At 36.5% G+C, this 27,220-nt stretch overlaps 1 protein-coding gene across 1 annotated transcript in view; it reads right to left on the bottom strand.

Moving 5' to 3' along the window:
• Positions 1-351: 351 nt before the first annotated feature.
• BTAF1 (B-TFIID TATA-box binding protein associated factor 1) overlaps positions 352-27,220 on the bottom strand; it is a 95,308-nt gene continuing 68,439 nt past the window's right edge. Inside the window, exons 26-38 of the mRNA XM_038578185.1 lie at positions 20,451-20,603; positions 20,128-20,249; positions 19,869-20,036; positions 18,169-18,246; positions 17,894-18,023; positions 15,576-15,717; positions 15,358-15,488; positions 12,890-13,015; positions 11,121-11,273; positions 5,961-6,172; positions 3,906-4,065; positions 3,355-3,525; positions 352-1,906 (exon numbers count right to left, since the gene is read on the bottom strand). Of these exons, the coding sequence (XP_038434113.1) occupies positions 1,763-1,906; positions 3,355-3,525; positions 3,906-4,065; positions 5,961-6,172; positions 11,121-11,273; positions 12,890-13,015; positions 15,358-15,488; positions 15,576-15,717; positions 17,894-18,023; positions 18,169-18,246; positions 19,869-20,036; positions 20,128-20,249; positions 20,451-20,603 (1,890 nt within the window). The 3' untranslated portion in view covers positions 352-1,762. The remainder of the gene's footprint in view (positions 1,907-3,354; positions 3,526-3,905; positions 4,066-5,960; positions 6,173-11,120; positions 11,274-12,889; positions 13,016-15,357; positions 15,489-15,575; positions 15,718-17,893; positions 18,024-18,168; positions 18,247-19,868; positions 20,037-20,127; positions 20,250-20,450; positions 20,604-27,220) is intronic.

The following is a 27,220-nucleotide window of genomic DNA, read 5'->3' as shown; positions in this document are numbered from 1 at the left end:
TCTATAATCTGAATGTAAATCCTAAACATGGGATCCCTGGGTGGCGCAGCGGTTTGGCGCCTGCCTTTGGCCCAGGGCGCGATCCTGGAGACCTGGGATCGAATCCCACGTCGGGCTCCCGGTGCATGGAGCCTGCTTCTCCCTCTGCCTGTGTCTCTGCCTCTCTCTCTCTGTGACTATCATAAATAAATAAAAATAAATAAATAAATAAATCCTAAACAATGAAGAAATAAAAATTTAGTAAGAAAAAAAGGTGTTGAGCTTAGAACCTTTATATCTGAAAAATTAATTTTAGTCTTTTGATTTTTCTAGTGATATTTCCTACAAATAACACACAGTTGCATATATTTTAGTTTCAATCTTATTTTTTATTCTCTGTGGAATGCTAGGTTTAATGTTACAGTATGGTTGTCAAAGCTAATGAAATGTGACAAATGTCCATGTCTAAATGCTGCAGAACAGTATAACTTTAATGATTTTAAACAAAAAAGTTCTTTTACAATTGAGGTCTGATGGTTTTTAAACCAATGCCTATGTGTATGGCCAGCCACAAACCTTGGGGATGTTTATTACCTGTACATGTATATACAAATATATTCCATACATATATATGCACACAGGCATGTATTAATTTATGTGTGAAACTTATAAAATTATACACATACATATACATGCATATCTATATGCATATACCCACCCTCACCATTGAGCTCACTTTCCTAACAACTAATCAGCTTCATGCCCAATTATTATTGCTGCTCAGTATAACTACATGATTTTAGTGCCAATACCAAGCACCTTGTAGGATGCAGAATAGGTATGTGTGTGCATATAGATATGTGTATTTATGTATGTTTGTGTATATAAAGGAATTATTTCTCCCTTTTATGCTTCCGTCATGCATTACTACAATAAACAGTCTTTTCACCATAGGTTTTGGAATTCTAAACAGTGTAAAATCTACTTCTGGAAAACTGTATATGTTCATAGTTACAAAAAATATATTATATATATATATATATATGATTGAAACCTATTGAGTACATATGTTCTCTGAATCTGGCTATATCCTAGCCATTAGATAAATTAAAAAAACACCCTCTTAATAGGATGTTATGATAGCCTTAAATAGACCATTACCTGTATTCAGAATAGTTGATATATTTTAAAAGTTGACAAAATGATGTTAAAGATTTGAAAAACACTATGTATCTGCATTAAATATATAAAGGTTTCCACCAAGGGTCAGGTTCAATTCATTGTCTAAGATTTTCATGTTCCAAGAGTGACCAATATCATAGTCATTATTTTTTAAAATTATGGCTCATTAAGGCTTTTATACAAAAAAAGCCCTATTTTTAATCATTTATAAAAACAAGTTCTATTTAAAAGAAAAAATGTACATGAACACTAAAGTACTCATGGATATTATCCTGTACAAAGTGACTACATAAAGATAGGAGGCTCGTTCCCAGTAAGAACACCTCATGGTAGCACATGTAAACCTGGTTTGGTTCCTCTGCTCTGCAGCTATTCAGCATGTAAAATTTAAACCATTTCACATTAACATTTAAATTTAATACAGTGCAAATATTTGAGAATAACTTGTTCCCCCCAGTGAAACAAGAACCAGCGTTATGCTGAATATTCTTCAGATCTATTTACACATTGAGCTAAAAGTTCACCATAAACTTTGAAATTTGCTGAATATCAGCAGAAATGTAACTGAACTAGCAGCAACTGCATTTCCAATATTTGATAGTTACTTGAGAGAATGCATAAAATTTTCCAGGCTGTACTCTGAATCATATTGCTCTTGATCCCAAAGATCACTCAGGTTTTCAAGAATTGATTTCATACTTGCTTTTCCGGAAGTAGAAGTGTCAGCTTTTTCTGCTTTGCCATCCTTCAGAAAAATTGGCAGAAAGATAAAATGAAAGATTATGAACTTCGGAAATAATATTCTACTTTAAAATTCATACTTGTTTCTAACATTGCACTCATTCAACAGAGTTTGACACTTTAAATGATGAGCAAGTTTGTGATCTCATAAGTTAACCTAATTCTATTTTCCCACAGTCCTAACAATTTTATCAGTTTAAGCTTTTTCTTCAGAAAGAATTATAAGAACATTACAAAGAACTCATTGTTAGTTGTAGATGTACATATTTGTCATATATATAAATATATATGTCTTCTCCCAAACATTTGAGAGTAAGTTGTATATATTATGGCTTTTTATCCCTATATAGGAGTCAGCCTGTATTCTTAAGAACAAGGATGTTCTTACATAATCAAAGTATAATTATCAAATTAAGGAAACTTAATACTGCTGTATAAGTCCATATTCAAATTTTTCCAACTGTCACAATAAGATCCTTTATGGCAATTCTGGCAATAATCCCCCGAGCATAGTTCTGTTTGCTAAAAATCACCCATAAGAATATTCTGAACAGATCAAAAGTTATTTGAAAATAGCAATCCAGGTTTTGTTGAGTCTTCTTTTAGATTATATGTTATCCTGTTCAACCTTACTTATATGACATGACTGAAGAACCTTCCTCCATCTGGCCATCTCATGGGGATGTACTAATTAATTACTGTTTAAAATGCAGCACTCAGCACACCAGACCTAATATTCTAAATGTGGGCTGAACACACAAAGAGTACAATGGAACTACTTTCTCTCATATTTGGACATTACAATTCTATTATTAGAGCTAGTTTATTATATAAGGCCATTTCTCACTATAATTTATACTGAGTGCACAGTGCATTTTCCAAGAACCTATGCAGGACTTTAAATCCAACCCTATTGGTTTTACATTATTAGACCAATATTTCTGGCTGTTGCATCCTTTGATTATGGACTGTTATCTGATATATTGGTTCCATCATCCACAATAATAACAGCTAGTATTTATTGAGGATTTATACTAGGTAACCTTTCTAAGTGCTTACAGATATTATTCCATTTTTATCTTCGCAACCATGTAATACCATCCTTTTTATCCTCCCAAGGGCACAGAAGTCTCTGAGCAGAGAAATTAATTTGCCAAAGGTCACCAGTTAATAGGTAGCAAGGCAAGAAACACAGACCCAAGTCTAGCTGACTCCAGTAATAGCTGTCTTTTAGCAGGAAAGGGCTAAGAAACCTGAGGCAAGACACTAAAGACAGCAATCAGAAAGTCAAAACTTAAGAGTTTTATCTGGACATCAAAAATTCTCTCAAAGGGTTGCCTAGTTAATACTAAAGTGAATGCCTTTTGCTGCTCACTTTAATACTTTCACCAAGCAGTCCCGGGAAGTCTGTGAACACAGTAAAAGATATAGCAAATTGTTTAAGTTCTTTACCTTATCAAGAGTAAACAGGTCAAGAAGTTGATCTGTCCCCATACTCTGCAAACTAGAATTCTCTTGGCTAATAACAGTATTTGCTATGTTCATCTTGAATTTCTGCAAACCCATTATTTTCTCTTCCAATGTTCCTCTGGTTATCAACCGGTACACGTTAACCACACGTTTCTGAATGACAGAAAGAAGGTAAGCAACTGTAGCACAAATAAACTGATAAGCTTTTGAAGTTCATCAAATCAGGGGGCTTGCATACTTGAACTAAGTACTTAAATACTATCTAATAAGGATTGGATTTTATTTACCTGACTTCATGAGTTTAAAATTTTATTATTTGGCAGAGAATTAAATATTAGGAATGGACAGTGTCTGGGGTTTCCTTAGTCCAACTACCTTACTTAATGCCTGAGGATGTGGTGCAATATACTGGGTAACTTGCTAAGGTCACAACACTTAGTATCAGAGAAGGAGCTAAAACCAAGGCTTCCTGGCTCTTTTGGGTATTTTTTCCACAGTGCAGGTTAACACCCTGTGAGTGATGATTTTTTTACCTGCCCAATGCGGTGGGCTCGGTCCATGGCCTGTAGATCACGCATAGGATTCCAGTCATGCTCCACAAATACTACTGTGTCAGCGCCTGTTAAGTTAAGCCCCAGGCCGCCAACATGAGTTGTAAGTAAAAGAACATCTATGGATGGATCATTGTTAAACCTAAAAGTATAGATATTAAAAAATAAAATTAGCATATCTTAAGGTTTCTGTAATAAACTGGACTCTTTAAAAAAAAATTAAAGAGCCTAAATGAAGATACCGCTTTAAAAATCTATGATATGGGGGGAGGTGCCCAGGTGGCTCAGTTGGTTAAGCATCCCACTCTTGGTTTTGGCTTAGTTCATAACCTCAGGGTCATGATGGAGCCCCACATCTGCTTGAGTTTCTCTGTCTCCCTCTCCCTTTGTCCTTCCTCCCACTTGCATGCTCGCTCACTCTTGCGAATAAATAAATCTTGAACAAAACTATGATATGGGGGTGCCGGACTGGCTCAGTGAGTAGAGCATGTGACCCCCATCTCGGGGTTATAATTTCAAGCCCCACATTGGGCATAGAGCTTACTTTATTTTACTTTTTAATTTTATTTATTTATTCATGAGAGACACACAGAGAGAGGGGCAGAGACACAGGCAGAGGGAGAAGCAGGCTCCATGCAGGAAGCCCGATGTGGGACTCGATCCTGGGACTCCAGGACCACGCCTAGGCCGAAGGCAGGCGCTAAACCACTGAGCCACCCAGGTGTCCCTAGAGTTTACTTTAAAAAAATAAAAAAAAAGATGTGGACATTTCTGTGACCACTTGAGATGAAAAATACACATCTTCAGTAGTAGAATGTTTTTTTAGAACATTTCAGAAATTTCACAAAAAAACCTAAGTCAACTGGGTTATATTTTTAGGAGGCCAGATAAAGACCAACTAGTAAAAATGTAATTAAACACTAATGAAGATAAAACTCAACTATGAACCTTTAACATATGGAGATAGAAGAGTTGGGGGAAAGGCTCCATGAGTCAGGAAAATTAGAGGATGAAGTAGTTGCTAGTATTGTGCTAATCCCAGAAGATACTGATAAAGGTTTTGAGAGATAGCTTCTAGGAAAAAGAAAAAGTAACATTACCAAGCTACTATTTATTCCATTCTTACTATGAATCAAATGATGGAGTTAGTGCTTTATGTGTATTATGTTGTTATAATAGCTTTATAAAGATATTATTGTCCTTGTAGATATTATAATTTTCAATAAATAGGCTCAACTGGACATGTCTAGAGTCGGGAGTCAAACCTAGGTCTGTCTGCCTCCAAAATTCCTTAGTGGGTCTCTAATACTACTGTGCCTAATAATCTTTTAAAGTAGGCAGGTCTGGGACAAAACCTAGGAACTTGAATTTAAAAACCCAACCTCTGAGGTTTCTAAAGCAGAGAAGGCAGACTACAGGTTTTAAACACTGCACTTACCAATTCTGCTTCCTACCTATGCCAACTTCCCACTTGTTCTCAGCAGACACAGGGATGTTAGAGATCTTAGCTAAGCCACTTGTTTGCTTCTTCCTACCCTAACTCCCCCAAAAAAGGTCAGTGGGAAAGTCATTGTCTCTATTTTTTTTGTTGTTGTTGTTAATTGTTCATTGTCTCTATTTTTTATTGATGCCTTAAATTTCTTCCATGCCCTTCAGAGTGCTTTCCTACTATTGTCACGTTTTTTTCTTTTTTTAAACTAAAACTATTCAATTATATTCTTGTATTTAAAAAGGGTTTGGGGGCACCTGGGTGCCTCAGTGGTTGGGCGTCTGCCTTTGGCTCAGGTTGTGATCCTGGGGTCCTAGGATTGAATCCCGCATCAGGCTCCCAGCGGGGAGTCTGCTTCTCCCTCTCCCTGCGTCTCTCATGAATAAATAAAATCTTTTAAAAAATTTAAAAATAATAATAAAAGGGTTTAGTTGGGTTGAATTATAAAATAAAAAAACACATGTGGAGACATTTAGTCATGAGGTAAACTTCTATGTAACTAATAACTAAGTATAACTTGCTGTCTAAGAGTTTTCGAAGCCACTTACCGTGAAACAATGGAATGCCTCTGACCAGGAGGTATGCTGCCATCTAATCTCAGATAAGTGACAGAGGGTAAGTGAGGTTTGAGAAGATCATGTTCCACTATATCAAGCATGCTTTTAAGCTGACAGAAGATCAGTATCCTGTGCTGGGCCACAACAGACTCTGTGCCACTCTCTGAAGTGCTGCCATTTCCCAAACCACAGTCCAAAAGCAACTTGAAAAAAGAATCAATTGTTACACAGGTGTTCAATAGAGTAGGCAACCAATCTCACTGTGACAAATACTTTTTGTAGTAAGAAACGGTTAAGTTTATCTGTTACCTGGAAAGCAGATTGCTACTCTGGGCTGTAACCTGTCATCTTGCAACTTCTGGAACCAGTTTTTGAGGTGCTCAGGCTTAGAATTTCCTGATCACCTCTTCAGGAGGTTCCCTAACCAGCCCATCTCCCCTTTCCTTTCCTGAGTTACCTGAGGGTCACTAGAGTCTCAATAAATGTTTACTTAAAGTGAAGATCTCCAGGCAAAATTGTTCATAAAAAGTTATAAAAAACAGAGTAGGGGCACCTGGCTGACTCAGTCAGTAGAGCATGCGACTCTTGATCTCAAGGTTGTGAGTTCAAGCCCCATGTTGAGTGTGGAGCCTACCTAATTAAAAAAGAAAAGATCAGAAAGAACAGTGTGAAGAAAACATAACGAAGTAGCTAAATCTGGCAGGCATCAAAATTACAAAAAAGAAGAGAACCAAAAGCATCTAGTAAGATCTCTGGATTCTTGAGCTTACTACTATAGCTATCAACCAAGAACTTTAACAGCAGGAACCATGCTACTATAGATCTTTTGTATTTCCTGTTACATTATGGTTTAGTGCCTAGCACACAGCAGGTACAATAAATAAACAAGTGAATAAAATCCAAGAGAATCATGTTTTTATTTGCTTAGGAAACGAAAGTACCCAATATTGGCTCAGTGGTTGAGTGTCTGCCTTTGGCTCAGGTTGTGATCCTGGTGTCCTGGGATCAAGTACCACATCAAGCTCCCTGCAGGAAGCCTGCTTCTCCCTCTACCTATCTCTCTGTCTCTCTCATGAATAAATAAATAAAATCTTAAAAAAAAAAATAAAAAAAAAAAAAAGGAAAGAAAGAAAAGAAAAGAAAAAGGAAACCAAAAGCTCAGATGGGCAAGATAACCAAAAGGCCATCTAGGCAAACTCCAAAAATCAAATGTAAAACTCTCAGAGTACTGTGTAAAATAAAAGTTAACATAGCAGACTTGAAATGCTTTTTTAGAAAGTCCAGCTTGCAAGGTCTTGGCTGAAAGAAGTCTTGAAACTTGGGTTTGATCTTTCCATTGTTTCTTACCTGATAAGGATGGCCTACTCTGCTCAAACTGTTATACAAACAATAGGATTATGCTGACACTGGCTTTCTTTCGGGGAGTCTAGAATTTTGGTATATACTACACAGAGGGAGTCTCTATTACCAGACCCAATAAAAACTTTTGGCATTGAGTCTCTAATGGCCCTACCTGATAGGCAACATTTCACATGTGTTGTCATAATTTGATGCTAGGGGAAGAATAAACGTTCTTTCTCTTCTACCTTAGTAGCCCTTAAACTGTAAATTTTAATTAGGTTGGCCTAAGCTTTCCCCCACTTCTTGATATAGAGTACATATATGGTATACTACCAAGGAACACCTCTAAGTGGAATTTAAAAATCTGATAAATGTAATTATCTCTATCCCCTGCCCCTAAATCTGCAATCAAGATTACTATCTAACTTTCTTTTAAAAAAACCTAGTGTGTTTTAGGAGAGTATAACTAGGTAGTACCCAGTATAAAGAACGTGTTATCAGTGGGACATTCTACATGGCTTCTATAAAAGAGTTCTAGAGAGAGAGAGAGAATTTATCAGAATGTCTGTGTCAGGCACATTCAATTATCATAATCACTTAGGCAGCAATATCAAACCATACAGATAACCAGTCATATTCAGAATGTCCACCTATGACTTCTCCAAGTCCACACTTAACATACAATCTTCCTAATATATTCTTTTAGTGTAGCTATCCTACTGGATGTATGGACATATCATTGACATAAATATCCTTGTCTGGCAGAACTGGCATTCTGGTTTTTCCAATAATCTCTTATAACCTGAGTTTGCCCTGAGAGACTGGAGAGATGAACTCCAAGTATTCTGACACAATTTAGTTTGCAGCCTTGAAAAGTTGATTACTAGACTCTAGAAAGTGGTTACCAAGGCCACCTGATATGGGTGTCTGAGAGGCCAGTTGCCTTCCCTAGAGAGCAATTTTATCTTGCCCTAACTTCAGCATAGGATAAATTACCCCAGGTTTTGCAAGCTATTTTTCATATAAAATGGTTTCCAGATTCTTTTGATCTTCATCTTCCACTTAGAGTGCTCAGAACTATAAATGATAATCAAAATTTGGTGTGACAGTTATGAAAGACAATGAAACTTTGATGCCCTCATTTTGGTCATTACACTATTATTAATCCCACCCAAGATCTTAGGAGTTTTATTTACTGGTAACTAATTCATACAAGTTTACAGAAAACCTGCCATCAAATCAAACTCAACTTTACATTGTATAAAATGTTTGCCAAGCCTGACAGAATCTGTTAAGTTTTTTAAAACTGACTTTGCTTATCTCCATTAAATTTCACCTGTTTTAGTTCATCAGTCCGGTATCCTGAAATTTTAAAATTCTGGCAATATTAGATAATTCTGGCACTATTACTCGGTGATAAATATGTTCCTACATATCTAGTGTCAGATTTTTAAAAAGCAAGTAAGACTTTTCCCCTAATTCAGAGAATAAACATATTTTAGATGAAAGCAACCTAGTTCTCTCCTAAGACAGAACCTCTGTTCTGAATGGCTGAAAAGAACTGAGAAAATGGAAAAGACAGGTTCTAGAAAAGCCCTCCATAATCCGTCCAAACCATTTGGGTTTGCAGAGTTCCTAAGCATCTTAATTCCAGACACTTTAGAATGACCAGAAGCACTACAAAATGAGAGATCAGTTTAATAACTGCACAGAAAAAAAAATAATGTGCAAAAGGATAAACTAAAAATAATTTAAAGCCTATAATTAAAGTGGGAATGTAATCCAATATTTTTTGGAAATCTAATTAGCTGACTGCTTGACTAAGTATATCTTATAGCTTTATCTAATATATCAGGTATGTTGGGTGCCGGTGGCTCAGTTAGTTAAGCATCTGCCTTGTGCTTCTCCTTCTCCCTCTGCCCCTCCTCCCTGCTCATGGTCTCTCTCTCTCTCTCTCTCTCAAATAAGTAAATAAAATCTTTTTTAGAAAATGTATCAGCTATGTTAAGAAAATTGTGAACATTTTATATACAAAATTAGTTTGGTCAAATAAGAAAACTATTCCATATATAAATAAAGGCAATAGTCATTCTTCCATTTTATGGTAAAAACTCATTCTTTCACATTTAGTGATATAAGGATACAAGCTTGGATGTCATATATGCCATTACAAAACATTTTCTATGTTAACCCATGTGAAATCTAAAATCTTCATTCATTTTCTCAATGAAATTTAGTCCAGAATAATTACAGAAAGCAAAAACAATTACTAAAATCCAGATTTTACAATAAGCTCTTAATTTTTTTTTTTTAGAAAGAAAATCTTTTTTTTTTTTTTTTAATTTATTTATTTATGATAGTCACAGAGAGAGAGAGAGGCAGAGACACAGGCAGAGGGAGAAGCAGGCTCCATGCACCGGGAGCCCGACGTGGGATTCGATCCCGGGTCTCCAGGATCGCGCCCTGGGCCAAAGGCAGGCGCCAAACCGCTGCGCCACCCAGGGATCCTGGTAAGCTCTTAATTTTTAAGGTTAGAACTAAATATTATTAGCATTAGCATTTTGGTCCTTGAAATTGGTTCTTTTAAGAAGTTCAACCTTTTGAAATCTTAGAATTGTCAAAGATTCTGTTTTTGAAGCTATATACCAAGAGTGTGACAAGAGCAAAATGGCAGAGTGGGTAGCTCCTAATAAAACTCAGAGATCCACACTGACACACATTACAATCAAACCACTGAAAGAGAATCCTGAGAGAGCAAGAGAAAAGTGAATGTGTCATGTAAAAAGGATCCTCAAGAAGATCAATATTGGATTTCTTATCAGAAACCATGGAAGACGTTATTGAAGAAAGTGAAAGGACAATCTACAGAATGGAAGAAAATATTTGCAAAATCATGTATCTAATAAGGGCTTAATAATATCTAGAATATAAAAGAACTCTTAAAACTCAACCAAAGACAGACTATACAATTTAAAAATGGTCCAAAGACTTAGAAGGCATTTTCAACCATGAGATAGCAATTCATACCTGCTGGGATAGCCACAATAAAAAAATAAAAGTAAAGTGTTGGCTAGGATGTGAAGAAATTAAAACCATGGCATACTGCTGATGGTAATGTAAATGGTGCAGCCACCATGGAAAACAGTTTGGCAGTCCCTGAAAAAGTTAAATGTAGAACTGCTAAATGATCCAGCAATTCCACTCCTACATCTACAACCAAAAGAACTGAGAAGAGGGGCTATTTAAACAGATACTTATTAGCTCACATTCATTGCAGTATTATTCACAAAAGCCAAAAGGTGGAAACAACACAAGTGTCTACCAACACAGGACTAGATAAACAAAATGAGGTATATACATAAAAATAATAATAGTATTATTCAGCCACAAAAATGAAGTACTGATACGTGCTACAAACACAAATGAACCTTGAAAACCAAGTGAAATAAGCCAGTCACAAAAGCATAAATATTATATGATTCCACTTACATGAAGCTGTTATTGCTTCATGTGTACAGTTTCTGTTTGAGTGATGGAAAACTTTTGGAAATAGTGGTGACAGCTGCACAACACTGTGAATGTAATTAATGCCACAGAATTGTACACTTAAACATGGTTAAAATGGCATACCTTATACTACATATATTTACCACAGTTTTTTAAAAAGCTATACCACAAATGGGACAAACCACATTAAAAAATAAAAGATATGGTAAACACATCAGTAATCTTTTGGAAAAGCAAATTTACTTAGTACTACAGATCAAGAATGTGTAACACACATCTACTAACCTCATGAGACCTACTTACCTGTTTCAAAGCTGAGAGTTTAGGGGCATGTTGAATATCGTGAAGAGAAGAATTCTGAACTGCTAGTTTTTCAGTAGTACTCTTGAATTCTGGATGTTGAGGTGTTAAGACTAATGCTGGATGGTTGCACAGCTTACGTAAGTACTGTAATGCCTTTAAAAGGGAAAAAGTTTATACAAGTCCATACGTGCCACAAATGTCTGTGTCTCCATATCTTTTCCTATTCTATTCCATCCATAAAATGCCCTTTTTCCTATTCTTGCTACTCCCACTCATTCTTCAAGGACCAGTTCAAACATCTCATCTATGATGCCTTCATCTGTGCTTCTTGTGCAGTATATGAGAGCACTTATAAGCTCGTATAAATTATACAGTTTATGTCTGTCTCCCTCACTAGACAATGAGCTTCTCATGGCAGAAAGACCTCTTTCCCAAAGTGCCTGAAAATGCTTACAATTACTTCTAGAATAGGCAACATTTCCTAAAGATTTCCAAAAGGTTTCTCAAACTTCAATGAGTATAAAATTTCTTGAGGACCTTATAAATGTGTCTCTCCCCTACACAGTATTCTAATTCAGCAAGTCAGGAAGAGGAGAAGGTGGAACACAGTGGTTATTTCAAGTAGTTGTGTTTAAGAATCAGAACCCTCCGGGTCCATTCTTTCTTTTCTCTAATTGTTATATTCTTTCTTGCCTTTTACTTGGCTTATGATTTGGGTCTTGGGATTTCTTTTCTTTTTTTTTTTTTAAGATGCCACTTATTTATTCATGACACAGAGAAAGAGAAAGAGAGAGAGAGAAAGAGGCAGAGACACAGAGGGAGAAGCAGGCTCCGTGCAGGGAGCCCAATGCGGGACTTGATCCTGGGATTCCAGGATCATGCTCCGGGCCAAAGGCAGACGCCCAACTGCTGAGCCACCCAGGAGCCCGGGTCTTGAGATTTGTATTAGAAATCAAGCTCCACTGACAAAACTCAAGAGACTGCTGGACACTAAGCAGTGTCCATAGCAACTATGGGAGAGGTATTAGCCTTCACAACCATTTTCCCCCCTCTTCTATCTTTAAAAATGTTAGCAGTATTTAGTTATTGGTGGCAAGAGGGTTTGAGGAGGTTTCCTATAGTGGAATATTTCAAAAGGGACAGAAAGACTAAGTTAACACTTTCTCTTTTTTCACTTGCTATTCCCTTGAGCACATCAGGCATCATCTGTCTCATGACATCTGTACTTTTGGTATCCTCTGCCTGGAATAGTTTCCCCCCCACATATCTGCATGCTTCAATCCTCCAGATCTCTGCTTTATCACCTTTTCAGTGAGGCCATCCCTGATCCCTCTATTAAAAACCACAATCATGATAACTCCTATACTGTATAACCCTATATTCTGCTTTATTTTCTCTTACATAAAATGTATTTTACTTACTCCTTGTTCAATGCTACAAGGGAGGAGTTTGTTTTTTCCAATGCTTTAATTAATCCTTGAGCTAACAAAAATTACTGCCTTATAGCAGGCATTTCAGTATTTTTAAATGTAAAGCAAAAGTTCTCAAACTCTTCTTTTCGTGTAATATACAAAAATATGTTGCATTTTGTATAATTTTAATATTAAATTGCTTAATAACTATAAATATGAAAATACATTAGTATTTTTCTTTATTCTCAAGAATGTTTACACAATACTGAAAAATTTAAATAAACCCATGCTTAGTATTCTGTGTTAAAATTGCTGCACTGAAGAACATGATTCTTCAAGAATGAAAAAGGAATGTACCTGGAATACATGGCCTGTAGCTTTAAGCTTTGGTTTTTCAGTTTCTTCAGAAAGTGCAGCTGAAGAAACTGTTTCATCAACATCACACTTGGCACGAGACTTAGCAAAATCCTCATAGAGCTGAACCTGTAAAATTGCCGCCACAAAAGCAGTTAAGTAAATTTATTTTCAATTGTTCAAAACATAGCTAGCAAATGCCAATAAAAGCAGTCATTTAAACCCAGCCCTCATTTTTTTTTTAAAAGATTTTATTTATTTATTCATGAGAGACACAGAGAGAGAGGCAGAGACACAGGTAGAGGGAGGAGCAGGCTTCATGCAGGGAACCCGATGTGGGACTCGATCCCAGGTCTCTCCAGGATCAGTCCGTGGGCTGAAGGCGGTGCTAAATGGCTGAGCCACCCGGGCCGCCCAACCCAGCCCTCATTAAACAAAGTATGATATCTATGCTTTACTCCTAATTACAAATTATCTACTACATCTTGGTAAATTCCTTTAAAATTATATTTAGAAAACAAGTATAACACATTACACTTGGCTGCTAAAATATTAAAAACTAGTCAAATAGTCCTAGACTCCATTTTTGTTGAGGAAGATAAATGTATTACCAATAAAAGAGAACCTAAACCCTTACAAGTAAGAAAATCCTAAGTGAAATTATGTGATACTCTATAAGTATATTCCAAAAGACCAAGTTTTTAAAGAATATCACTGCTGGGACACCTGATTAGCTCAGTCAGTTGAGAATGTGACTCTTGATCTCAGGATTATGAGTTCAAGCCCCCAAATCAGGTGTAGAGATTGCTTAAATAAGTAAAACTTAAAAAGGAAAAAAAGTAAAAAGAAGTAAAAGACTACTACTACCTAAAAGGAGAACTCATGAATGTTGAAGCATTACCTTGGAGTCTGGGTTCCTGTATTATACATGCTAAAACAATGTGAAAGGGAAGAAAATCAAGAGTGCTAAAAGAACAGTAAAAAACATGTGAATGCTAAATAAAGCCAAATGTCACTTCCTTCCCAGCTCCTCTCCTCCAGGCTACTTAAATGTGTTTTATACCAACTGCATACTATGGATTTTTTTTTTTTAACAATTTTTTGAGTGATCTTTGTAACCAACATGGGGTTCAAACTCACAACTCTGAGATCAATAGCTGTATGCTCTACTGAATAAGCCAGCCAGGCGCCCCTACTATGGATTTTTTTTTCATATGGCAGCTTTTCTTTATTGTACTTACTTCAAAAAGTCTTCATCTCATTGCTCCTAAAATATTCCTTTCAAGAAATACTAATCCAATTTTTACAAATGAGGATTGGAGGCCCAGACAGTTGAAGTAGATAACATAAATGATCACAGAAATCTCAGCATCTAGATTAGTGTCCTGTTAAGCTCTAAACTTAAGTTGTACAGATAGAAGACGAAAGACTAAGTTTCTGGGTGTGTCTATATATCTTTTCTTCATTTTACCATGCTAAAGCAACTCTTAATGCTGAAATGGATGGATACAAACTAACCTAAAACATAAAGTTAAAATAAAATTCTAATTATAGGCATGTCTTCCTAAGACAAGGGATAGTTTCCCCTTACAAAATACTACACAAGGAAAGCCATATAATAAATTCCTTTAAAAAAAAAAAAAACTAAAATAAATTCCCTTGATAATGGTCTCTGTACAAAATCAGAACTGTGCAAAAGCCATCTTATTTCAAAAATTTACTGGTAATGCAATAGTACTTTTAAAGGGATGAGGTCCCACTTCCCAGGTTTGAAACTCAGCCCTGATCTATATTAGCTATATAATCTTGAGTAAATTACTTAACTTTTCTGAGCTTCCCTTTCCTTATTTGCAAAAGAGGGGACTGACAATACCTATAATGCTGTTGTGAAGATATGACATTACAGGCAGATTTTTGGGTCTTATAAACATTGGCTCATTTCTTTATCATTTAATCTTGCAAAATTTCTGATTAATTCAACATATAAGAAAGCGGGATCCCTGGGTGGCGCAGCGGTTTGGCGCCTGCCTTTGGCCCAGGGCGCGATCCTGGAGACCCGGGATCGAATCCCACATCAGGCTCCCAGTGCATGGAGCCTGCTTCTCCCTCTGCCTGTGTCTCTGCCTCTCTCTCTCTCTCTCTCTCTCTCTCTCTGTGACTATCACAAATAAAAAAAAAAAAAAAAAAAAAAAAAAAAAAACATATAAGAAAGCAACTATGATACTGGCTTTTGTTTTAATGCCATATGCAAAATGCACATATTCAAATGTGTATCTACATGTCCAAAAAGATCCATTCAGATCCTATCTCTACCTATTTAAAACAGAATATTCCTAAACTCTATGAAAGTGGAAACTAGGTTGGAGTGATAAAGCAAAGTCTAATCCCCTTTATTCAATACTTGTGTGACTTTTTCAAAGCATTCTCCTAATAAACATACCACCAACAACCACAATCACCAGATTTCTAACCTGCAGAGGACTAAGAGTACAGTAGTAGTCTTGAATAATTTTGGGTGGAAGATCTTGCAAAACATCTTCTTTCATTCTTCTCAAAAGAAATGGCAGGACTTGGCGGTGCAGTGCATCCATTGCAAGAACACCTATTAACAGTAAGAGAAAATGACTTCAAAAAAGTTAGGAATAAGTTAGAGTCACTTGCACAGTATTGAATTACATCTTTTTCATACCTGCTTCTTGTTCTCGACTAGAGCTTCGAGCATCCCTACTTGCTAATATAGGTTTACCATATCGAGCAGCAAACTGGCGTTCAGTCCCCAAAAATCCTGGCATGAGGAAATCAAATAATGACCACAGCTCCAAAACGTTGTTCTATGTATAAGAAAGGAACATCAGTTATCTTTTGTACTGGAATTATTTCCTTACACTTGAAAAATGGAGTATTAATGAAAGCTCATTATGATGACATACGCGAGGGGGGTAATCAACCACATTTTTACATATAGTCAGATTTTAATGTGTAAAATTCACATCTGTATTCTTGGAGAAAATATTCTATCTCATTGGGTAGAATTTCAAGTCTCCTCCACCAGAATAAGCCTTGGCCCATAGTGTTTAAATCCTACTGATGGCATCTATCAAGTAGTAAAGAAAGGAGAAAGATGGATGTTTCTGATTCTTTTATCTCTGATACTAAAATTAACAGCAAGATTTAAAGACCTTGGCCAACATCAGTATTTCTTAAGGAAAACCTAGAAGAGTTTCATTATAGGTCAAGTCTATCCAGTATTCAAGGGTCATGACAAATAAACACAGGTTCTTTTCCAATTCTATTACTGAAATTTCATTTTTTAAAACGTAAGAAAAAATAAGAAAAGAAAGAAATCAGCACTTTTTCATTTTGGATGCATTGCCAATATGTGTGGATCCTAAGGTACCATCCCCACCCCCCTTATTCCTTTCCAGAAGCCCTCTTCATCTCCCTCAGACTCTGGTTCATCATGGTGGGCTGCCCTCCCATATGGACACCCTTCTAATCTGACATAGGCTCTGCCTCCTAACTCTGGACTACCATGGGTCTTCAGTGCAAAAACCCTTACAGATTCAGGGCTAAAATGTTCAGGTGGGGAAGGAAGAAAGAAAGATGGCCTTTAAGCAAACCAAAAACCAAACATGTTGTGAAAGTAATATTGTGAACAATAAGCATTCACTTAAAGAATAAAATCCTAACACACTGATCAGTCCATCACCAAAATTAAATTTAAAAGAAAAGTAACAAAGATGTAAACAAAGAACTGTCCATTTTTTTAAGAGTCAGAAGGAATCTCAGAGGTCACCTGGTGTTCACCCTTCTACTCTTTGGAGAATAATGAATGGGTATCTTCCCATTTTTTTTTTTTAATTTTTATTTATTTATGATAGGCACACAGTGAGAGAGAGAGAGAGGCAGAGACATAGGCAGAGGGAGAAGCAGGCTCCATGCACCGGGAGCCTGACGTGGGATTCGATCCCGGATCTCCAGGATCACGCCCTGGGCCAAAGGCAGGCGCTAAACCGCTGCGCCACCCAGGGATCCCTCTTCCCATTTTTATTTCTTAGGAAGCTAAGTGTGAACATTGGCAACCATTCCTCTGGAACATTACAGAATCTCTCAAAAGTATCAGAAGATTTCTCTCTTTTTTTTTTTTTTTTAAGATTTATTTATTTATTCATGAGACACAGAGAGAGAGGCAGAGGAAAAGTAGGTTCCCCACAGGGAGCCTGATGTGGGACTTGATCCTGGGTCCCAGGATCACACCCAGAGCCAAAGGCAGACACTCAACCACCAAGCCACCAGGAATCCCAAAAGATTTCTATGAATTTACCCATCTCCTTCCTTTTCCATCACAAGTTTCTTAAATCTTTTCCAATTCCCTTCTAACCCCAGGTATTCACACCCCTACCAAATGAGGATTCCCCTCTGAATCAGCTCTAGCTTTCCAATGTTTTTATTTTTTTAAAGATTTTATTTATTTATTCATGAAAGAAACAGAGAGGGGCAGAAACATACACAGAGGGAGAAGCAGGCTCTCTGCGGGAAGCCTGATGTTGAACTTGATCCCAGGACCCTGGGATACGACCTGAGCCAAAAGCAAACCTCAACCACTAAGCCACCCAGGTGCCCCAGATTTATTTACTTTAGAGAGAGAGAGAGAAGGAGGGGGAGTGGGAGAGAAAGGATGGTGGGAAGGGGCAGAAGGAGAGAGTCCCAAGCAGACTCCACACTGAGTGGGGACTTGATCTCATGACCCTGAGAACATGACTCAGAACTAAAACCAAGAGTCAGACACTTAATCTACTGTACCATCCAGGCACTCCTTCACATTGCTTTTAAAACCTGTTTTGCTCAGATACTATTACAAACCAAATGAACCACTATAAAACACAATAACTGGAAATTAACATTCTTATAAACTAAAAAAAGAAAAACACTTCCTTAAATCCCTGCCAAATGTCAAGTCTTCTTTCCACATGGCAAATCTATATAGAGAGAACAGTCCATAATCACCTGGATTGGTGTTCCAGAAAGAATAATCCTATAATTAGCAGTGAGTTGTTTTACCGCTTTAGACAATTTTGTTTTTCCATTTTTGATGACATGGCCTTCATCAAGAATACAGTAGTTAAATTTAATATTTCTAAGGGAGAATAAGCAAAAAAAAAATTACCATCTTTTAGTAATATGGCAAGAACTATATGAAGAGTCTTTCAGACAGGAAGATATTAACTCTCTTCAAATTTTGATACTAAATTTTTCTAAAGAAAAAAAAATTTAATTCTTACCTAAAGAAATCTATGTCATTTCTCACAACATCATATGAAGCCACTATCAGATTGTGCCTTTTTACTTGATGCTGTAACCTAGATTTAAAAATAAGTAAGATTAGGAAGCAAGCAATCTGTGAAGTCCATAATGTAACTTTAAAGGGGATATTACAGCTACCATCTGACAAGGTGTTTTCAATGTGCCTGCTAAATTCAACTTTCCTTTTTGCCTGCTCTACATCCATGAGCCTGCTACCTGAAGACTATTCTTTTGACTTGGCCTTGTTAGCCTAACTCAGTCTGACTAGAAAAGAGGTGGGTACCTGATTCAAACTGTGATGGACACTTTATCTGCTAACACCTCTTCTTTAAAGGCATTATTCCTTCCAAACTCCATGCTGTGCTGGGGAAGAGGGAGCCACATGTCCCCATAATCACCAAAGAGATGGAATACTGATCCAGGCTGAGTCATTCATCACAATATTTTATCTCCTGACCATAAGGACTGGTTTGGGAGGATGATCCAAATCACTTCCAGTATTGATAATAACCATGATAGAAGAGAGAAGATCTCTGTTTACTATAGTTGCCAAGCTAAGAGAATGTGGGTTTAAGACTGTCTATGGTGATTTGTTTTTTTAAGTAGGCTCCATGTCCAATGGAGCCCAATGCAGGGCTTGAACTCCCAACTTCAAGATAGACCTGAGCTGAGATCAAGAGTTGCACACTCAACTGACTGAGCCACCTAGCATCCTGTCTATGGTCATCTTATCCAACAACTGCAGAGACCAAAAAACAAGCTATGTATGGGGAGGAAGAGCAAATAGAGCAATCTAGATGGGCCTGAAGCAAGAAATTACCCCCAAAATTCTCAATTTAGTGAATTAACGAATTTCCTATTTGCTTAAGCTAGTTTGAGTTTTCACTTTTAAATGAAGAAATTCTGACAGACACTACAGTAAATTCTTTAAGAGTGCAAGCTGTTGACTTGCCTGTGTTCAAATCCTCACTCTGCCCATTTAATTAGCTGTGTGACCTTGGACCCAGGCCCCATGTCTTAGGCTTTTATCTGCAAACTGGGAACAAAAATAATAACCATACCTCATATGGTGATTGTGCAAATACACAATTTTACATAAATGTAAAACTACTAAGAATAACGTCCGGCTAATAAATGCTTAGTGTATGTTAACTATTACAGATACAGAAGGGAAGCAAATCTACAGACTAATCAGCAACCTATGACTCCCCATGCTTTAAAAGATGAACAGAAATAAATGAAATTCTGCTCTTCAAAATTTGTATTTAGGAACATAAGGGATGTACTAGTTTAAGAGAAAAAGGGTAAGGCTAATAGAACTCTAGTGATGCTATGGTTATCAGGACAGCCAGAGCAGCCACTGTGGAGCAAAAGCATTTTGGGGATGAGGGAGCTCTTAGAGAAATATATTATGACCACAAGGCTCCCAAGAAGAGCATACAGAATGGCTTTGGTTCCTAGGTCAAATACTTAGAAAACCCAATTGACTGTTAACAATGGCTAAAGTCCTTAAACTTTGATGAGTTTCATTGATTATACCTTTATAATGTATATTCATCTTTCTTAAATAAGTTAAAGTTTCTGACAACCAAAAAACTAGAATTCATTTTCAATAAACTTTACCCTTCTAAAGTTCTTAAAGCAAAGATTAAACATTTTTTTGTTGTATAGTTCTTACCTTATTCTTTCAGTAGGAGGTCCAGTATAGTGTAATGGATTGAGATATTCTTTGGAGCAAAATTTACCTACTTCATCCACCCAGTGACCTGTTAATGTTGGAGGACAGACCACCAAAGAAGGAAGTGGCATACATTCTGCCAATTTTGATCTTGCATATTCTTGGGCCCTTTTCAACAATAAAACACAATGAATTAATTGGCTTATTTACATTTCTCAGCATCTGAAAGCTCTTTTCAAAAAATAACATTTTAAATTACCTATGACAATGATCTCCTGCTAGAATGCAGATGGACTGTAAAGTTTTTCCTAAACCCATGTCATCACATAGAATTCCATGAAGTTTATACTTATTAAGAAATGCTAACCAGTTCACACCATCCTGAAAGGTTGGGAGAAAGAGAAAAATTATAAATGAACAAATCATGAAAAATTTTTTCCTATAAAATTTTTATTTCTGTAGGCAAAAGAAAAATAGGTATAAAGACACTAAACACAAGATTTTACTAAATCAATTTTAAAAATTCTTCAAGGTACATTGAAAGGAATAATCATGATCTATAAGGTAAGTATAAAACTTTACCTGCTGATATTTTCTGAGTTCAGCATTGATGGGTACTGGTATTTTATAATTTTCTAATTTTTTCCCATCTAATAATTGCTCCAAAAAGTGTCGCTCCTTGGCTTTCAATTGGATTAGTTCTTCTGACATATTTGGAGGGTCTGGAATGCCTGCCTGAAGTGAGTTTTTAAAAGTATATTAAAACTATTTACCATAGTTAATGTTTTCATACTCAGATTATGCAATAATTTAAGTCTTCTCAAAATATAAATACGGAAAAAAATTATTCAAAAATAGTAATAAATAAAAATAAGTAATATATTTTTAAAGATCTTGAGAGAGAATACACATGCAAGTGAGCACACAAGTTGGGGGGGATGGGGCCCGCGGGTGTGGTGGCAGAGGAAGAGGGAGAAACAGACTCCCTGCTGCATGCAAAGCCTGATGCTGGGCTCAATCCCATGTCTCTGAGATCATGACATGAGCCGAAGTCAGATGTTTAACCAACTGAAGCCACCCAGGTGCCCCAATAACAAAATTTTAAAGACTGGACAACAGTTTAAATGTGACTGGTATTAAAATTGCTATAAGACTACTAAATAAACACATTTGAGGTATTTTAAAGAACAGTTATTTTTTTCCCCTCCCATACCAGGCATTACTTGATAAAGAGGCAGATAGAACTGCCAAGCTTATTTTAAATACAATGCTGTTACTGGAGCTTCTCAATTTTAGTGTTACAATATTGGTTCTCAAAATGTAGGCTGCAGATTCCCTCAGGATCCCCAAAACTTTTTCAAAGGATCATTCAGGTCAAAGCTATTTCATAATAAAAGACACTGTTTGCTTTTTTCACTGTGTTGACATTTGCACTGATGCTGCAAAATAATGGCAGGCAAAACTGCTTATGTCTCAGAAAGAATCAAGGCAACAGCACTAAATGTACCAGTAGTCACTGTGTTACAGCTATAAACCAGCATTTTTTTTAAAGCCAGTTTCAGTTAAAGCAGTAAAAATTATTTTATTAGACCCCAACCCTTGAATGCACACTTTTTAACATGTGCAATAAAAGGTGAAGTACACATAAAACACATTTGCTGCATTTCAAAATACAATATGCTGAGGAAAAGCACTGTTTAAATTATGATCTGACTGAGCTATTTTTCACAGAACAACGTTTTACTCAAATGGACTGACCTATAACTACAGTTATTCTGAGTTGCCTGCTTGGCCAACATTTTCTCAAAAAATAAATTTGTCACTTCAAGGAAAACTGACATAACTTGTTGTTAGTCATAAAATTCAATCTTCCAAAAGAAATAGCACTGTAAGCTTGAGCATAAGGATAAGCTTCCCAATACTTAAAAGGAATTTTCTGTTGGTGATATTATGAATCTGATTTTTTGGTTTTTTTCATCTTTTTTATTTATTTATTCATGACAGAGAGAGAGAGAGAGAGAGAGAGAGGCAGAGACACAGGCAGAGAGAGAAGCAGGCTCCATGCAGGGAGCCTGACTTGGGACTCGATCCTGGGTCTCCAGGATCACACCCCAGGCTGAAGGTGGCACTAAACCGCTGGGCCACCGGGGCTGCCCTGATTTTTTGCTATTTTACAACGAAATATACTAATTTTAAAATATACTAACTTTAAAAGATTTATATAACTCTGTGAACTAATATTTTCCAAATGACCAACGCCGATGTCAAAAAACATGTATGGGTAAAAGATCTATTCAAAAGTGTAAGAGAAATCAATAAATTTTAATGAGAGATTTTACATTCATTGATAGGATTTTATATTCCACACTGCACATAAATTTAGTAAGTTTTCTCTTTTTGAACTTTGGTATGCTATCAGATAAAAGAATATCCACAATTATCTGGAAAGGCTGTCAAATACTGTTCACTTTTCTGACTACCTATCCCTGAGGTTTGACTTTCTTGATATACCTCAACCAGAGAAACATGTTGCAACAGAGTGAATGCCCAAGCAAATCCAGCTATCTATTAGACCAGGCATAAGAGAAATATGCAAACATGTCAAACAATATCACTCTTCTCACTTACTTTTGTTTTAGAAAAAAAGTTATTTTTCATTTAAAAAATATTACTGATGGTAATATTTTTGATGGTAACATCCAATGGGCTTATTAAATGAATTAATCTTTTTTACACTTCTCAGTTTTAATTTCTATTATAGAAAATATGATAAAAGCTCTTTGGGGTCTTTAATTTTTAAGAATGTAGTGAGATCCTCAGACCAAAAAGTTTGAGTACTACTACCCTATGGTGTCTCTAAAGATAAGAAATGTAAAATTCGGGCAGCCTGGGTGGCTCAGGGGTTTAGCACCACCTTCAGTCCAGGGCATGATCCTGGAGACCCTGGATCGAGTCCCACGTCAGGCTCCCTGCATGGAGCCTGCTTCTCCCTCTTCCTGTGTCTCTGCCTCTCTCTCTCTCTCTGTGTCTCTCATGAATAAATAAATAAAATCTTAAAAAAAAAAAAAAAGAAAAATGTAAATTTCTTGGGGCAGTGGGGGGAGTAAAATTCTGCAAACATAATTTCAATTAAAGTCAATTAAAATATATATTCCATATAACATGAGAAATAGTATCAGAGGAAGGAAGTATATTTATTGATTTTTTAAAGTAACTATGTGCTATATTTTCAAAAGGTTTTAATAACTCTAGTAAGATAGAAACTAATACTTTAGCACATCTAATAGCATAATGATAATCATCAAAATGAGGCCTTTCTGGACAATGCTTTACAAAGAAATAACAAAATTTTCAAACATCTGTCTTCATGGAATTTTTGATAAGGGACAACCAGCTATAAGGCCATCTAACAAGGTCCACTCCCTACCAACAAAACCCAAAGCCTAAGAGTCATAAATATGCAGTGCCAGTAACTCTTCCTGTATTTTCCTCATTCCAACTCCTATAAAATCAGCAACAGTTACTAATAATGCAGGGAATTAGAGCATTTGTCAAAATCACTGGCTGATATTCCCTGAATCCTTTTCAGTATATATTTCAGAAAAGTACATGTTCTTCCTGTGAAGATATAACAGAGGAAATCAAGATAGAGTAGAATAGGAATATATTTGCATGACATTCTTGCTTCTACTGCAACATCTTCAAACTTAGTAATCTTTTCTTTTGTAGTACCCAACCTGCTATTAATCCCATATAGTGTGTTTTTATTTGTAATTGTATTTTTCATTTCAACAAGTTCAACTTGGTTTGTTCTTTTATCTTCCACTTTGTTCATTACATTCATGCTTTCCTCTGCCTTCTTGAACATATAGGGTATATTTTAATGTCCTTGTCTACTAGTTCTATTATCTAGGTCACTTCAGGGTCTGTTTCTATTGATGGACTTTTCTAACGGTTATTGGATATATTTTCATATCTTGTCATTTTTTGGTGAGTGCTAAACTTCATTTACATTATTGGATGCTGGAGTTTTTTGGTTTTAATATTTTAGAGTCATTTTCTAGGGTGCAGTTTAAGTTACTTGAAATGATTTTTTTTTTTTTTTAAGATTTTATTTATTCATTCACGAGAGACAGAGGCAGAGGCACAGGGAGAAGCAGGCTCCATGCAGGGAGCCCAATGTGGGACTCGATCCAGGGACTCCAGGATCACACCCTGAGCCGAAGGCAGACGCCCAACCGCTGAGCCACCCAGGTGTCCCCTTGAAATCATTTGATCTCCCTTTTAAGGATTGTTTTTTTTTTTTTTTTTTAAGATTTTATTTATTCATGAGAGACAGAGAGAGAGAGGCAGAGACACAGGCATTGGGAGAAGAAACAGGCTCCATGCAGGGAGCCTGGTGTGGGACTCAAACCCAGGTCTCCAGGATCACACCCTGGGCCGAAGGCGGTCCGCTGAGCCACCCAGGCTACCCATTAAGGTTTTAAAGCTTTGTTAAGGGAAGTTCAAATAAGCATTTTGTCAAGGGCTAATCTGATCCTACACTACACTCAGGCAATATACTTCTAAAGACTGTATTTAGTTAATGCTCTAAATGGTGGAAGATCTTCTGATTCAGCTTGGTGGAAACAAACTATTCCTGGCCCTTTCTGAGCTTTGGGAATTCTTCCACCTACTCCTTTCCATCATTTTTCTTCTTCTAGTCTCAAACACACACATACCCAGATGAATACTCGGCCCTAGTGTGTACTTCTGGAGCTTCTTCTCTGTGCAGCAACTTCTTTTTGGGTACTCTGTGTTATAAATTCTAGCCTTCTTGTCTTAACCTATGCTCTGAATGATTGACCATTTGAACTTGGTGAGACTGTGAAAGCTCAGTTTAGTTTTCACTTCCTTGTCCTATGGCCTGAATCCCACTCCAGAAAGCAAGGTAGGATACTCCATTTGTTTCTCTTCTCCCATGAATTACTATTTCATGTTGCCAGTTAATATCTGAAATCACTTTTGGATTCATTTTGTCTAGTCTTCTAGTTAAGATGGGAGGAAAAATCTGATTTTCTATTTTCTTTTTCTCTCTTTTTTTTAAGATTTTTTATTTATTTACTCATGAGAGACACACAGAGAGAGGCAGAGAGAGGCAGAGGGAGAAGCAAGCCCCCTCCAGGGAGCCCAATGCGGGACTCCATCCCAGGACCCCAGGATTACACACCCTGAGCCAAAGGCAGACGCTCAACCACTGAGCCACCCAGGCATCCCTCTATTTTCTTTTTAAAGATCTTATTTTTAAGTAATCTCCCAACATGGGACTTGAACTTACAATCCGTAGATCAAGAGTTGCATGCTCTACCAATTGAGCCAGTCAGGTGCCCTGGTCACTGTTTTTCTATCATAGCCAAAAGTAAAATATGGATCACATTCTTATCATTTTTGACAACATAGAGAAGTTTACTAAACTTTTCTCAATCTCTAATGGTCAAAGTCTCTTTACTTTGCCAATCTGTTTATCAAATATTGTTAGTATACCCTTAAAAAAAAAAAAAAAGACTTGGGGCACATTGGTAGAACGTGCGACTCTTGATCTCAGGGTTGTAAGTTAGAGCTGGATGTGGAGATTACTTCAAAAATAAAATTAATAAAAAAAGACTATAACCTCACAATGGATTGGGCTCTGTTTTGGGGTACTTCCATTCTAATCCATAAATAACTACTAAACTGATTTTCCTAACAGCTATTAAGCTTTCGACTGTTAAATTAATTTTCTTAAAACACTGTTTTCAGCATCTACTCTTTTCCTCAAAGAACACATGATGGGGGATCCCTGGGTGGCGCAGCGGTTTGGCGCCTGCCTTTGGCCCAGGGCGCGATCCTGGAGACCCGGGATCGAATCCCACATCAGGCTCCCGGTGCATGGAGCCTGCTTCTCCCTCTGCCTATGTCTCTGCCTCTCTCTCTTTCTCTCTCTCTGTGACTATCATAAATAAATAAAAAAAATTAAAAAAAAAAAAAAAAAAAGAACACATGATGGTTTCCTATCACTCATTGATTCCAAAATGGGAAAGGACCAAGGGGACTGACAATTTAGTTTACAAAGACGATCCAAGGACCAAGAATTTGAAAATATGAATAAGACCTAGGAAGCAGAGGATGGAAACTATTTGGGAAATAACTTGTGCCTTTCCATATAGTAGCCTATTTTTTTTTTTTTTTTGTAATGGTAGTTATTTTAATACTTTTTATTGTGGAATAAACCATGTAGAGAAATATATAAATAAATGTACCATTTTATAAAAACAACTTTATAACCATTAGCAGATCAATAAAAACAGCCCTGCCATAATCCTAGAAGATCCCATATGCTCCTTCTCAGTGATAACCCACTCTCCTTTCCCCAAAAGGTAATCACTTTACTGACTTTCAAGGCAACCTTTCTTACTTTTCTTTATGCCTTTATCAAGTAAGTATGCATTCCATGTACTTTTATCTATTTTGAACTTCATAAAAATGGAATCTTATGTGAAAGATTAATATTGTTGTTTTTCTACTTTATTCATTCTTACGTAGTATCATCATCACCCCCACCATAGTTATCCAGTTAACACCTCTACTCCACTGGTGATAACATTTGAGTGGTGTCAGACTACTGCTATGATAAATATTCTTAAGAATAAATGTCTTGGTACATGTGTATGAATTTCTCTAGGCCATATATCTAGGATGAATTTGCTGGGTTACTGGGATAGGAAACTTCAACTTCAGCAGACATAGCCAAACTTTTTTTTATAGAAGCTATCCAACTTATGTTCATACTTTGCAGTAGAAATGTAAAATGGTACAGTTACTTAGAAAAATGACTTGGCAATTTCTCAAAAAGTTCAACATCCTATGACCCAGTAATTCCATTTCTAGATATCTGCTCAAAAGATATAAAAGCATATATCCACACAAAGACTTTTAAGTGCATGTTCATAGTAGCATTACTTGTTAACTATCAAAAGGTGATAACAAAATTCACAAGTCCATCAACTGGTAAGTAGATAAACAAAACATGGTATAGCCATACAATGGAATACTATTTAGCCGTAAAAAGGAACAATTGATACACACTGAATTTCCTGAATTATAAAAATCCCATCAAAATATGTTAAGCAGTTATGGGCAGGGTCCTGGCCCTTCCCTTACTTCAAGTCACTTACTTCCTGCACTGGCCACATATATTATTTCCAGCCCATGAGTATATTCCAAAAGTCTCCAACCAACCTTCTAGTTTGCTTTCTCCACACTTCCAAAGACACTTCATTTGCTTTTTACACTTTCAATTATCATCCCTTAAATTTACCTTGCATGTAAACTTT

Source organism: Canis lupus, chromosome 28 (genome assembly GCF_011100685.1).
Source record: "Canis lupus familiaris isolate Mischka breed German Shepherd chromosome 28, alternate assembly UU_Cfam_GSD_1.0, whole genome shotgun sequence".
NCBI classification, from domain to species: Eukaryota; Metazoa; Chordata; class Mammalia; order Carnivora; family Canidae; genus Canis; species Canis lupus.
This window is presented reverse-complemented; position numbering and strand designations above follow the sequence as displayed.